The sequence below is a fragment of the Entelurus aequoreus genome, linkage group LG15, assembly GCF_033978785.1.
Source record: "Entelurus aequoreus isolate RoL-2023_Sb linkage group LG15, RoL_Eaeq_v1.1, whole genome shotgun sequence".
NCBI classification, from domain to species: Eukaryota; Metazoa; Chordata; class Actinopteri; order Syngnathiformes; family Syngnathidae; genus Entelurus; species Entelurus aequoreus.
This window is the reverse complement of record NC_084745.1, coordinates 43,741,962-43,757,852: the sequence shown is the minus strand read 5'-3', so window position 1 is coordinate 43,757,852 and position 15,891 is coordinate 43,741,962. Positions and strand designations below refer to the sequence as shown.

Sequence of the window (15,891 nt, the reverse complement as noted above, 5' to 3'; positions counted from 1 at the left end):
ATATAAGCTCAGAATTTTTATTTATTTAAAACATTTGTATGCACGTAGAACACAAAAAATTACTATATCAGTATGTGGAATTAAATTATGGAATTAAGCAAAGACGTTCAACAATATACTAATATGGTCCAGTTTAAGAGGCTGTTCAAACTAAAAGTGTTTACAAAGTACAAGGAAGAAGAATTTTGATGAACATCTTGAACTTTACTGAAAATTAGATATTATTCACCTCATATGTGAATCATTCAATTTCCTTTATTTAACCAGGTAAAGACTCTTTGAGATTAAAATCTATTTTTCAAGAGCGACCTGATCATAACTGTTATTAAGAGATCTGTTGTATTTCACTGATGTAAATTGTTACAAAATGAGGACAGGAAGTGAACATATGTGTCGGTAATTGCAATTAAATGCTAAAGGGGTAGGATTAAATAAGCTTGGCTTCTTCCTACTCCTTTTCAAACATGTTGTAAAGAGAACTGTACATGTAAACTATATGATGTATCTTTTGGAATTGCATACATGTTCGAAATAAATTTAAATCAAAACAAACCAAAGCACATCCTCAGAACTCATTGTCAAATCACTGTACAGTTTAATTCATTATAACTAATAGAAGTAATAATAATAATTACATAAAAAAAACACCAACAAAGGCTGCCTAATTTTCATCGTCCACAAGTTGGACACATTCTTCGTGTATGATTTACGCTTGACAAGTGTTTGCCCATCTTAAAGATCCGCGGGGTAAGAACATTTGTGAACTGTTAAAGGCCTACTGAAATGAAATTGTTTTATTTAAACGGGGATAGCAGATCCATTCCTTGTGTCATACTTGATCATTTCGCGATATTGCCATATTTTTGCTGAAAGGATTTAGTAGAGAACAACGACGATAAAGTTCGCAACTTTTGGTCGCTGATAAAAAAAAGCCTTGCCTATACCGGAAGTAGCGTGACGTCACAGGAGGAAGGATTCCTCACAATTCCCTGTTGTTTACAATGGAGCGAGAGAGATTCGGACCGAGAAAGCGACGATTACCCCATTAATTTGAGCGAGGATGAAAGATTCGTGGATGAGGAACGTTAGAGTGAAGGACTAGAGAGGCAGTGCAGGGTGTATCTTTTTTTGCTCTGACCGTAACTTAGGTACAAGGTCTCATTGGATTCCACACACTCTCCTTTTTCTATTGTGGATCACGGATTTGTATATTAAACCACTTCGTATACTATATCCTCTTAAAAATGAGAGTCGAGAACGCGAAATGGACATTCACAGTGACTTTTATCTCCACGACAATACATCGTTGACGCACTTTAGCTACGGAGCTAACGTGATAGCATCGGGCTCAAATGCAGATAGAAACAAAATTTTAAAAAACCCTGACTGGAAGGATAGACAGAAGATCAACAATACTATTAAACCATGAACATGTAAATACACGGTTAATAATTTCCAGCTTGGCGAAGCTTAACAATTGAAGCTAACTATGGAGCGGCGGCGGGCGTTGTAGCTTTCGACAACACCCCGGCCGCCATCAGAGTCGGCAAGAAACATATATTTCCCCAAAGTTACGTATGTGACATGCACATAGCGACACGCACGTACGGGCAAGCGATCAAATGTTTGGAAGCCAAGGCTGTACTCACGGTAGTGCGTCTGCTATCCAGCTCAAACACAACACAACCTCCTGATTGTGTTGCTGTAGTCTGCCGCTAATACACCGATCACACCTACAACTTTCTTATTTGCAGTCTCCATTGTCCATTAAACAAATTGCAAAAGATTCACCAACACACATGTCCAGAATACTGTGGAATTGTTCGATGAAAACAGAGCAGTTTGTATGGTGACACATTGGGTACGAATACTTCCGTTTCCGTTGTGACGTCACGCGCATACGTCATCATACATAGACGTTTCCAACAGGAAGTTTAGCGGGAAATTTAAAATTGCACTTTATAAGTTAACCCGGCCGTATTGGCATGTGTTGCAATGTTAAGATTTCATCATTGATATATAAACTATCAGACTGCGTGGTCGGTAGTACTGGGTTTCAGTAGGCCTTTAAGAGCAATCTGTATAGCAAATATTTGTTGGTAATGAGAGATGAGATTATCATCACTCTTCAACATCTCTAACATGTAAATGATGCCTCCTTGCTAGGTCAGCATTGCAAAAAAATAACATTTTTATTGGTCTTACCCTGAATAAATACATGTTAAATAAAGAAAGAAATATATAAGTACATTTAAACCAAGAAGTAAATATTTGTATACTACATTTTCCAGAAGGCTTAGCGTCATAGAAAGGAACCGGAAGTAAGTCTGAGCTACCTGGGAGGCTGTTTTGCTGTTTGATTAATAAAGTGTTGATATGTTGTTATTGTTCAAATTGTACAAAATAAGGATAACCGGTGAATGTGTTATGATGTTGGAAAACATTTTCCACGCTCGTGTGGAGATCTTTCAAACCCCAGGTTGGGGAAAATGTTTTCGAAAATATCCGTGTTGGTGTGGACATGGCTTTGAGAGTTCCAAAAATTTCCAACTACGAGGCTGTGAAGGTATGCATGTCCTCACTGCTGATTGGATGTGTGTGTGTGTGTGTGTGTGTGTGTGTGTGTGTGTGTGTGTGTGTGTGTGTGTGTGTGTGTGTGTGTACACTGTAAGAGCTGCATGTTACGGATGTTTGTTCACAGGGTTTATGCAGGTTTTAGCAAATCTAATTTAATATTTTTTTATGCCTTTTTAATGCAACTTAAAACAATTGTATTGCCCATGTCCTACTGCAGATATGTGTTATATATAGTCAAACGCATACAATTGTTTGTGTAGACAAAATTGTAAGCATTTGACAATAATAATGTTAAATATTTTAAGAAGTTTATATTAACTGTGGCCAAATTAGGCACACATGTAATCATAAGATATAATATTGCAAGTAAACCTTTAAACACAATAAACAGACATTTCATTACTGCAGTATTTTAACTATTGTAATTGGAAAGTCAATAACTTAATTATACTAAATAGGTAAACAACCATAGAAATAAAATGGACTCACTATTTGTGAGCAGTAAATATTGAACATCTTGAAGTGCAGTTTTTCCACACAAATAAAAAAAAAACTAGGTTGAGTGGTTTGTTTTGTTGGCTTTTTTGTTGCCAATTGCAATTGTATGATTTTTTTCAATGCCTCTGGACATCATAATTAATGCTTTTTCGGGCCTTTTCTTTTGCAAAATTGTTTTAATGACTTAATAGTTTTTATTGACCCGCAGAAACCCTGTTTTAGAGTGGTTAAAGCGAGTAATCTATTTAAAAAAAAAAACATTGTCTATCGACCATCACTTCATCATCCTTTCAACGTTCAGGTAAAAGCTACAACAATTTTTATCCACACAAAACCATCACAATCTGGGAGATTTTTAACTTTAGTCGTATTGTCGGTGGACCAGTCCGACTACTGTAAGAGTTGACAGCAATGTTCCCTCTAATTTTTAATGTGTGTGAGCAAACGCAAAAACTCCCTGAGCATTCAGTGGAGCCCATGTGAGCAACATCAGACGGGCACACTGTGGCTACACCAGCAGCACACCTGTCCCAAACCTGACTAAATAACAAGTTCAATCTCCATCCATCCAGCCATTTTCCACCGCTTGTCCCTTTCGGGGTCGCGGGCGGTGCTGGAACCTATCTCAGCTGCATTCGGGCGGAAGGCGGGGTACACCCTGGACAAGTCCCCACCTCATCGCAGGGCCAACACAGATAGACAGACAACAGTCTCTTATTATTATAATCAAATGACAGCAGTCATTTCCATGAGATTATTTTCTAATATAAGTGTTTAGGCCCACTTACAATGACAATAACAAAAAATATTGTTTTTCATGAACTGTGTACTTGTATTGTTTGTCTGGATGGAGGTCCTGCTTTGGAAATAATTTGTACCCCTTTCAGACATTGCATTTAGTTCCCATTAAAACATTCACATGTTGCACAATGAGATGTAAGCAGGGGATCATGTGTACATTCCTGCAACTTCCTGTTTGTAAAAAATATATTTTTATTAGTATTTATTTAATATACTAACAGCATTTCATGATTAATATTTATAAATTAAGACTCCTAATAAATGACACTAGAACAAGCACACATTTGATTGGTAAATCATAGTGTAACGACCTGGAATTACACTTTATGTGTGGTGTTGGAGTTGTCCGACGAGCGGCTGCTGTTGATATAACAAAGTTGCTTTTGGTCTGGTTTGTACTGCGGAAAATGACCAGTTTTGCTAAATATAATTTTTTTTACTAATGTTTTGGTGATGTGTTTATGGCCGACAATAAAGAGTTTTGCTCAGTAAAGTGATCGATGGAATTCATGTCTTCAAAGCGTCTCGACAGACGTTACAATATTTGAACAATGATGACGAAAACTGTTTTCTCTGTCGTGTCCGTGTGTCGAAAATTGTTATGCGCTTATTTTTTTATTTGATTTTGTGCGTGGCATAGATTTGCTGTGCGCAGAGGACGCTTGAGCAGTGCGCAATTGCACAGGCGCGCACCTTAGAGGGAACGTTGGTTGACAGGTCTGTAGTTGATGTTCATGATGAGGACTATTCACTTCAGACTTTTCTTATTGTCAAAATAAAGGACCTACCAGGAGAGTTCTGTGGCGAGTTGGCGGGGGAACAGCGTGGGGAGAAACTAAAACCAGCGTGGATGGGGTGAGGTGGAATATACGACATGATTTCCTCTTCAAATAAACTGCAATAACATAAAAAATGCATGTTCAGTCCATGACAGGATAAGGCAATGATGTAAAAGTGCTTTAGGTTTTCCTGACATGGAAGCAAATATACTTTACCTTAACAGGATGACTAGGTCTGCGTCACACGACAGCTTCTCAACGCCCTGGGTACCTTCAGACCGAATATAGTGGATCTTCTCCCTAAAATAGAAAATATTGTTTTCATGGCAATCATTCTTTTCAATATGTCACGTTAACCAAAAACCAAAATGGAAAAGACGACAACAACACCTACCTGAGCGCATGGTTTCTGTTCAAGTTGGGTTGCCGCTCTTGTAACATGTCAAATATGTTTGGTTGCCGGAGGAACGCCACAATCTTGTCGTTGTATGCTAGGGAAAAGGAAAACAGAGTAAACACTCAAACAAACCAATACAACAAAGTGACCTGTCGACTCTTCATTTCCTCCAATACAATATATTTTTATCACGGCTGTCGAACGATTAGGAATTCAAAGATTCTTTGTTGTGAATTTGTTCATACATTTGAAAAATATTTAGTCGCAGATAGATAGAATTTTGTTATCTTTAATAAGTGTACCTTAGAAAAATCACTGTTAAGTTTTTCATAATATTAATGGGACTGTTACATTTTATTTGCTTAATGCAAATGTTTGTTTTTAGGGCTGTCAAATTTAATGCATTAACATTACCGTATTTTTCGGACTATAAGGCGCACTTAAAACCCTTTCATTTTCTCAAAACTCGACAGTGCGCCTTATAACCCGGTGCGCCTAACGTACGGAATAATGTTGGTTGTGCTTACCGACCTTGAAGCTATTTTATTTGGTACATGGTGAAATGATAAGTGTGACCAGTAGATGGCAGTCACACATAAGAGATATGTGTAGACTGCAATATGACTCAAGTAAACAACACCAAAATTGTATATGTTCCATTGAAAATATAGAACATTACACACAGCGCTCGAAAAATCTATCAAAATGTTTTAGTACGACTTTGATAAGCTATGAAGCCGCATTGCTTGATGGATTGTACTGTGCTGTGCTTCAACATACGAGTATTATTATGGTGTGTGTATAAGGTAAGACATTATCTGGCGTTTTGTTTCGCAATATTATGCAAAATTAACTTTTCTTACCTTCCGGTACCTGCTGATCTGTATTTGGGATCTGCATAAGTCCTGAACATTTGCGCGGGTCCGCCTTTGTAGTACGTGGAGACGCCGTAGTCAATAAGCTTCTTCTTTTTCTCTATCTTGTTGTTATGTGGCATTCATCCTCCACTGTTGCCATTTCTAATATAAAGTACTGTAAAGTTCTTACCTACACTACCGTTCAAAAGTTTGGGGTCACATTGAAATGTCCTTATTTTTTAAGGAAAAGCACTGTACTTTTCAATGAAGATAACTTTAAACTAGTCTTAACTTTAAAGAAATACACTCAATACATTGCTAATGTGGTAAATGACTATTCTAGCTGCAAATGTCTGGTTTTTGGTGCAATATCTACATAGGTGTATAGAGGCCCATTTCCAGCAACTATCACTCCAGTGTTCTAATGGTACAATGTGTTTGCTCATTGGCTCAGAAGGCTAATTGATGATTAGAAAACCCTTCTGCAATCATGTTCACACATCTGAAAGCAGTTTAGCTCGTTACAGAAGCTACAAAACTGACCTTCCTTTGAGCAGATTGAGTTTCTGGAGCATCACATTTGTGGGGTCAATTAAACGCTCAAAATGGCCAGAAAAAGAGAACTTTCATCTGAAACTCGACAGTCTATTCTTGTTCTTAGAAATGAAGGCTATTCCACAAAATTGTTTGGGTGACCCCAAACTTTTGAACGGTAGTGCATATCTGTCAGTAAACTAGCCATGAAAGCGCTAAAACATACCGGTGTCGTGACTTTACATTATTCACCCAAGGAACTTTAGTTATTAGAGAGTTCCAGTCGGACGTTTTTTCACGGGACACATTTACGGCGTTGTTATTGCACTAGTGAGCCATGGATGAGGAGACTCTGCTCTGTTATTGATTTAAGTAAAGTCTAAATGTCATTAAAACAGTTGGATCCATATTTTGACACTTCTTCCACTCACGTCCTTGCACGCTACACCGCTACAACAAAAATGACGGGGACAAGACGCTGCCGAAGGTGAGCCACGTAAATAAGACCGGACACAAAACGGCGCATCCTGAAGCGACTGTCAGAAAGCGACTTGAAGATGATCTGTACAACATCATCTATGCAACATTTTGACCAAAGAACCACCATTACATGTTATGTAGACCACAAGGAAGTGTTTTACATTTAGAAAAAAAATAAAAAAAATCTGACCCCTTAATGCGCCCTATGAGCCTTTTGTATGAAAATAGACCTGACTCGACCCGCTCATCAGCAGTAGTGCGCCTTATAATCCGGTGCGCCCTATGGTCCGGAAAATATGGTAGCCATGAAAAATTATCCCATTAAACATGTGTAAATGCAGATTAAACATGTAATGTATTTTGAGTGCACATGCTCCTTTATCTTGACCTTAAAGGTTAAGTTGTTACACGATCAATGATCAGGTCAATGCAAGGATGAGTGAGGAGACTCCAACTGGTTTGCCCACTGACAAATTTCACTTCAAAGTAGACCTTGACATGACGTTAGAAAAAACTGTTACCGGGTTTTGAGTGAATAAATAACGTGCATTTAGGCAACATTATATAAAAGATTTCCTGTAATACATTCTGACAATGAAACTGCTTTTGTGTCAAAATATCGGGGTCTTCTTTTAGGTTAATTCAAATCATTTAAGCACATAATTCGCTGTAATTAGCCGCAATGTTTCCAAATTAAAAAGTGTGATTCATTTGATTTAAAAAGATCATCATTTTGTCATTCGTTCATTTATTAAAATTATGCTTATGTCAACACAAAATGGACAAACATACAGTATACAAAACATTCTCTCACACATGCTTACCACTTCTGATACAAGCTCACTTCGAAAACAAACCTACTAGAAATGACAAATCAAAAAATTGCCTCAGTCTTCAAAGTCGAGGCCTCCAACTGTAACTTTTGGGCAGCCACTCATGCGCCACAATATCAAAATGTTGCCGAATTTAGGGGTGTTGCTTCCCATTTGGCAACTGCTGTGGAAAGTTTGTTGGTTGGCGGCTGGTATTTGGGACCCAACTTGCTCCCTTGAGGACTCTGCTCGCAGCGGTAGCAATGCCTTGGGGCTTATCGGGAAAGCCAACTGCGGGGCTTTGGGCCATTCAGTGTGTCCTTTTCTTTGTCCATTTTAGCTCGGTGTTTGTTACTGCTTGTGGTTGCGGCGCCAGTGTTTTTTGCTGCATTTACGTTGTGGGCCGACGGTCACACATTTCCCGCAAAATAATAAGTGACTTTAAAGGAAATTTGTGTTACCTTGTTATCGCGTTTAATTTGACTGGCCTCGTTTTTATAAATAACACAGTAGTGGTTCAATAACGCAGCTTTGGAATCTTTCCAGCCGAACTTTGCCAAATCATTTTAAAAACCCTTCAACACTGAAGCTGTTTTTGGTGACAAGATTGCTATTTTGAACCATTCAAGCAATTAAAATAAAAGCACCATAATAAATAGAGTGTTATGTAGTTGTGTTGTCTAATTTGATTTAAAGCTGGGGTACTTAAATCTTGTGTCGCCAGGCAGAATTACAACTGTAAATCCCGCCCCCCACTCTGCGCACCTGGCTTATAGTCAGTCAGTGAGGTCCTTCATACCGACAGCCATCAAACTGTATAATGCAAGTGTTCCTTCTTGACTGCACTTAAATGTAGAATATATGTATAATATATTTATATTATTCACATGTGAATAATGCTGTATAGTATTTATTGTCTATTGTGAGCGAACTGTGGTGCTGAATTTCCCCCCGGGATCAACAAAGTACTTTCTATTCTATTCTATTCTCTATTCTAGACCCTCCCAGTCTCTTCCTCTCTGGAAGTGCATGAAATCGTGCACAAGAGAGCTGTAAGTGCACACGCATAGGTTGTTGACAGTCTGAGTTGCATCGATGGATCCCCTAGTTCATATTTTGTTGCAGAAAATAAATGACTATCGGTAACACACGTCGCCACGCAAAACAAAATATAGGAAAATGGAACATTACCTGTCTAAAATGGAAACAGTCACTTGGGCGTCCAAAGTTAGTCCAAGACTGACCCGCAATGTCCGCTATCTTCAAAACGGCAGACCAATATTTATTGGAGTTTTGGCTCTTATTTGTTTTTTTTAGACGTACAGCCTCATACTTGCCAACCCTCCCGTTTTTAGCGGGAGAATCCCGGTATTCAGCGCCTCTCCCGACAACCTCCCAGCAGAGATTTTCTCCCGACAAACTCCCGGTATTCAGCCGGAGCTGGAGGCCACGCCCCCTCCAGCTCAATGCGGACCAGAGACTGAGTGGGGACAGCCTGTTCTCACGTCCGCTTTCCCACAATATAAACAGCTTGCCTGCCCAATGACGTCATAACATCTAGGGCTTTTAGAGAGTAGCGTGCACAACTGCGCACACAACAAGGAGACGAAGCAGAAGAACGAGGAAATTACAGACATGGCGACGCCGTCGACGAGCAAGATGAAGAAATACACTAGCAAGTTCCAAAACAAATGGAAACAAGAATTTCAGTTCATCCAGGACAGTTCGAAGGGGAAGGTGTATGTTGCCTGTACATTTTGTAGAACAGACTTCTCCATTTAACTCGGTGGCCGAAATGATATACTCATCATGAACGGAGAAGTTAAACAGGACAATACTGCCATCTAATGGATACTGAAATGAACACTGAAATTCAAGGTTTTTTTTTTTTCTATGTAAATAAAAAAAAAAAAAAAAAATATATATATATATATATATATATATATATATATATATATATATATATATATATATATATATATATATATATATAGCTAGAATTCACTGAAAGTCAAGTATTTCATACACACACATATATATATATATATATATATATATATATATATATATATATATATATATATATATATATATATATATATATATATATATATATATATATATATATGAAATATATATGAAATACTCGAGTTGGTGAATTCTAGCTGTAAATAACCACACCCCCCCACCCCCGACCAAGCCCACCCCCTACCCCCCACCTCCCGATATTGGAGGTCTCAAGGTTGGCAAGTATGCGTACAGCGTCTTTCTTTTCTTCTTCCGATTTCCTCTTTTTGGGTTTTTTAGCAGTATATGCTGTAACAGCAAGTGCAGGTATTGCGATCTTTGCAGGTGGGTGGTCGGCAGCCATGCTTTACTGAAAACAAGTTCACCTCGTTCTCTTCACTATATATCGCGTCAACCAATGAGGAGGCTCCTTCATGGGCTCCGCTCACCCCTCCTTTCTCTAAGTCCTGTGGATGGATCTGGAGGGGTTGACCGCCAAGACGACTTAATTATAAGGCAGAGACAGCACACAGACGTACGATTTTTTTTAGAAATGATTACTGTTACGATATACTGTATGATGCTAATACGTTTTTTTTGGTTGGTTTTTTTTAGGTATAGAATATAACTTAGGTACCCCAGCTTTAAACTTCAATAGCATGACTAATAAAAATGCTATTGAATGTTGTGGACTTGGGATGTGCGTACCCAAGTCCACAACTCTATTGGACGACAGTAGGAATTCAAACACAGCATGTACAGTTGTTGCAGTGCTTACATGCAGTAGTGGATTGTTGTGGGTCAGCATGATGTTGGCTCCGTATGGCAGCGACAAGACTGTTTGCAGGTCTGCCCATCAAAGATGCTCCACGACTCCGAGAAACATCTGAGGCCTGGGAAGAAACACAAGCAATTTCAACCCTTTTACTACAATAGCAATATCAAAAGCTTTACTGTCATAAATACAGAGTTATGTACGTAGAGATCAGTGACGTGCAGTCACTAGAGGCAGGTGAGGCGGGGCCTCACGTGTCATCATGGAAAGAAAACAAATGTAAAAAGAAAAAAAATGAATTAAATTGTTATATGTATCCAGTGATTATACTATAAAGTTATTTTCCATTTAACTTCACAAGTTTTAGATTATTTTTATTCAAAATCGCTGAATTTTCACATTTGCCGTTCAAATACTGAGAAGAGACTTGCTGTGATCAGCAGCCAGTTGAGGCACGTCACTCAGTTGTGCCTCAACATGGATTGCGGACTCGGCTAACTGCTGGCCTGCTGTGCAGTAAGACCGTATAGCTATATGAACTATATTATACATTTCCATAGTTTAGTTAGCTGAGGTATATAATGTACAGTGTATTTTGTCAACAACTGTATGTGTGTAAGTATTTCTTGTGCTGAGCAATCATAAAACTGCTGCGAAGACGCACTGAGGCTCGCAGTAATCCCGCCTCCTGGTGGTAGAGAATGCACCCCCGCCATAGAATGCACCCCCTGACGGGAGTGTTATATAAACTAAAGCCCACACTTAAACTTTCCACGTGCAAGATTGAATCTTTTTAAAAAAGTTATTTAAAAAGAAGCCAAAAAGTGCAAAAACAATAATGTTCGTGTTGGAGGATTTGTGAATGACTGCAGGGCCACAACATTAGGTACACCTGCAGACTGCAGCACGGATTTCATATTTCATTCATTCACAACTCCTCCAACACGAACATTATTGTTTTTGCACTTTTTGGCTTCTTATTAAATAACTTTTTTAAATAGATTCAATCTTGCACGTGGAAAGTTTAAGTGTGGGCTTTAGTTGATACAAAACTCCCGTCAGGGAGGGCATTCTACGGCGGGGGTGCATTAATCCAGCACAACAGCGGCGCATGGACTTCATTTATAAGTAAAGGTAAGACCATAATAACATTTTTTTTATTAAATGTGCTTTTTTGTGTGCTACAGTTTGTATGTGTAAAGTTAAAGTTAAGTTAAAGTACCAATGATTGTCACACACACACTAGGTGTAATGAAATTTGTCCTCTGCATTTGACCCATCCCCTTGATCACCCCCTGGGAGGTGAGGGGAGCAGTGGGCAGCAGCGGCGCCGCGCCCGGGAATCATTTTTGGTGATTTAACCCCCAATTCCAACCCTTGATGCTGAGTGCCAAGCAGGGAAGAATGCTGGTATGAGCTTTTAAACATAACCCGTTAACTGCTGCCAATCAAATGGTGAATAAGATACTCTTTAGGGTTCATATGTTTGTAAATCTGACTGTGATGAAGTCAGTGCCTCACCAGCCATGAACCTCACCGCACGTCACTGGTAGAGATGTACCAAAGGATGGGTACCAAATTTAGTATGGTACTACCAGGTACTGATTCACGCAAAATCAAATGGTACCATATATCAACACCTTTGTTGGACGTGACGTCATGTCAGGATGTGAACTCGGCAACAGCTCCAAAACTAATTGCAATCAGGTGTATTCTTAATGGACTGCCTCTAAGTAATGATGTGATTTTCCATGCCAACATAGCCTGATATAAAGCACTCAAAAGTAAGCAATTTACAATGTGTATGCCATATACATGCTAGTGATTAGCATTAGTGCAGCGCAGAACCGGCAAGGTGGTGGCGTGGAACTTACATATTGACTTAATATTTTAAAGTCTTTTTTGGGGGGATATATATCACAATAATATCGTACCGTGGCCTAACACTGGGATATCGTACCGTGAGATTTTGATACTGTTACATTCCTAGTGGAAACACTTTGTAGAGCTCAACAAAAGACAAGGCTGGCACATTAAACTTAATGACAAAGACTACTTCCTGACAACAGCAACACACCTATGACAAATTGAAGTTATTGCATACTTGTAAATGACACTCAGAAGTAGGGTTGTACAGTTTACCGGTACTGATAAAGTACTGCAATAGTAATTAATTGAAATCGGTACTATACCACCTTTGAAAAGTACCGGAACCGTTCTTTCATCCGAATGTCATAGTACTATACACTACTGTCATAGGTTAACCAGCTTTGCTGCTGTGCACATGTAGATACATAACATGTAGTTACGTAGACACGCACACAGCTGCTTGGCTTGATGCCAAATATTAGCGTAGTTAGGACCGCTCATCTAACGTGCAAGTAAAATGACTAAAATTTGTAACAAACTGCTACAGTTTGTGTTTCATCTTTAACAAATGTGTGTTTTACCTGCTACATTGCTTATCTGTGTACATTTATCCATAGTTTTGTTCTTAGTACTTACTAATAATTGTATTTTTCTTAAAGCACAGACCAGGAGTGGCAACCATAAATCCTGAATAATTTAATATAATGTCAATAAAGCTTTGTACTCTATTCTAACCTAATCCTTGATTATGGCAGACTATATGTATATGTTGAGGTGGCGACTTGTCCAGGGTGTACCCCGACTTCCGCCCGATTGTAGCTGAGATAGGCTCCAGCGACCCCGAAGGGAATAAGCGGTAGAAAATGGATGGATGGATGGATATATGTAATATGGAAAATTGTTCTTTGAGTGCAACAAGAAAAGCCCAATGTGTTTAATGCCTTTTAATTTATATTTTAACCTTTTATTATTGTTCTTTGAGTGCAATAATTAACATATGTTTAATGTATTGTAAGATTTTCTGTTAAAATAAAGCCAATATTGGCATTTTGCATAGTTCTCTTTATTTGGAAAAGTATCGATATACATTTTGGTACTCGTACCAAATTATTGGTATCGGGACAACCCTACTCAGAAGTGTTATCAATATCAGCTCACTGTTGAACGTTAAATAATAAAAAAATATTTTATTATTAAACAAATTAACATTTATGACCATATTAACACACACATAAGTACCAAAAATTGGTAACACTGCAGTAATTCAAAGGTAATGTATGTATGTATCTAAATAATAAACTCATTTGGGGTACAGTAGGAGAGCAAAATCATTTTTAAATTCAACATCAAAAATTGCAAATTGCGAGAAGTAAGCATCCAATGAATACAATAGAAAATAAAATAAAACATTTTATAAGAGTATTTCATCGCCATTTCGCGGATCACTTACTCCAGTCTCAGTACATCACAGACTTTAAAGTACCATTGAATATGTTTAATTTGAACAACTATTTAAGTTAAAATGACCTTTTTTTAATGTATACAGTGTTTTAAGCGCATAGTAGTGTTATAAGTGTGTGAACATTTTTGGAGGGCTTATAAAGACTTTAAAGGCCTACTGAAATGAAATTTTCTTATTTAAACGGGGATAGCAGATCCATTCTATGAGTCATACTTGATCATTTCGCAATATTGCCATATTTTTGCTGAAAGGATTTAGTAGAGAACATCGACGATAAAGTTCGCAACTTTTGGTGGCTGATAAAAAAGCCTTGCCTGTACCGGAAGTAGCGTGACGTCACAGGTTGAAGGGCTCCTCACATTTGAACATTGTTTACACCAGCAGTGAGAGCGATTCGGACCGAGAAAGCGACGATTACCCCATTAATTTGAGCGAGGATGAAAGATTCGTGGATGAGGAACGTGAGAGTGAAGGATTAGAGGGCAGTGCAGGACGTATCTTTTTTCGCTCTGACCGTAACTTAGGTACAAGGGCTCATTGGATTCCACACTCTCTCCTTTTTCTATTGTGGATCACGGATTTGTATTTTAAACCACCTCGGATACTATATTCTCTTGAAAATGAGAGTTGAGAACGCGAAATGGACATTCACAGTGACTTTTATCTCCACGACAATACATCGGCGAAGCACTTTAGCTTCGGAGCTAACGTGATAGCATCGTGCTTAACTGCATATAGAAACAGACGAAATAAGCCCCTGACTGGAAGGATAGACAGAAGATCAACAATACTATTATTACTATTAAACCCTGGACCTGTAACCACACGGTTAATGCTTTCCAGCCTGGCGAAGCCTAGCAATGCTGTTGCTAATGACGCCATTGAAGCTAACTTAGCTATGGGACCTCGACAGAGCTATGCTAAAAACATTAGCTCTCCACCTACGCCAGCCCTCATCTGCTCATCAACACCCATGCTCACCTGCTTTCCAGCGATCGACAGCGCGACGAAGGACTTCACCACGATGATCGGTGCGGTCGGCGGCCCGGAGACGGAGGAAGTCAACCCAGACAGGTGAGGACAGCGGCGCGGCGGCGGACGGCGTTGTAGCTTTCGACGACACCCCGGCCGCCATCAGAGTCGGCAAGAAACATATATTTCCCCAAAGTTACGTATGTGACATGCACATAGCGGCACGCACGTACGGGCAAGCGATCAAATGTTTGGAAGCCAAAGCTGTACTCACGGTAGCGCGTCTGCTATCCAACTCAAAGTCCTCCTGGTTGTGTTGCTGTGGCCAGCCGCCAATACACCGATCCCACCTACAGCTTTCTTCTTTGCAGTCTCCATTGTTAATTGAACAAATTGCAAAAGATTCACCTACACAGATGTCCAGAACACTGTGGAATTATGTGGTGAAAACAGACGACTTAAGCTGGCAACCGTGCTATTCCAAAATGTCTCCTTCAACCCTTGACGTCACACGCAAACGTCATCATACCAGACGTTTTCAGCCGGAAGTTTCTCTGGAAATTTAAAATTGCACTTTATAAGTTAACCCGGCCGTATTGGCATGTGTTGCAATGTTAAGATTTCATCATTGATATATAAACTATCAGACTGCGTGGTCGGTAGTAGTGGCTTTCAGTAGGCCTTTAAATGCATATAATAATACGTTTGTATAAATCACAAAATAAATAGGTGCACATTGTTCAAGCTTACCTCCCCAGCACTGTAGCTGCGTAGTCTCTGCAGGTGTTGTCTGTGGGCGAGGTGGCCAGGTAGTCGGCCATTTTGAAGAGGGATTCGAGGGTCGATGAAGGTTGTGGCTCGACTGTTGTGGTCCACGAAGAAAGACTGGGAAAAAGAACAGAATATAATCAACCACTAAGTACTCTCAAATATATTTGAATGGATATATCTTGAATTTAGCATACAGCCCACTCTTCAACGTCTCAACATTAATCAACCTGCAACGGTAACCACTTATGCCTGAAGTACCGTGGCTACAAGGCTTTGGTGATATTGCTAATTGGTTATAAT

The 15,891-nt window shown here is 39.1% G+C and overlaps 1 protein-coding gene across 3 annotated transcripts in view; it reads right to left on the bottom strand.

The window, feature by feature from the left end:
* The window catches only part of LOC133630166 (E3 ubiquitin-protein ligase HECW1), a 158,230-nt gene that overhangs the window by 40,600 nt on the left and 101,739 nt on the right, over positions 1 to 15,891 (bottom strand). For all 3 annotated transcript variants that reach the window (XR_009821201.1, XM_062021564.1, XM_062021565.1), the window contains 5 exons: positions 15,571 to 15,705; positions 10,521 to 10,635; positions 5,050 to 5,146; positions 4,872 to 4,955; positions 4,665 to 4,771 (listed from right to left, as the gene is read on the bottom strand). Coding sequence is in view for 2 of the 3 variants with exons in the window: in XM_062021564.1 (XP_061877548.1) it covers positions 4,665 to 4,771; positions 4,872 to 4,955; positions 5,050 to 5,146; positions 10,521 to 10,635; positions 15,571 to 15,705 (538 nt within the window). In the remaining variant the exon portion in view is untranslated. The remainder of the gene's footprint in view (positions 1 to 4,664; positions 4,772 to 4,871; positions 4,956 to 5,049; positions 5,147 to 10,520; positions 10,636 to 15,570; positions 15,706 to 15,891) is intronic.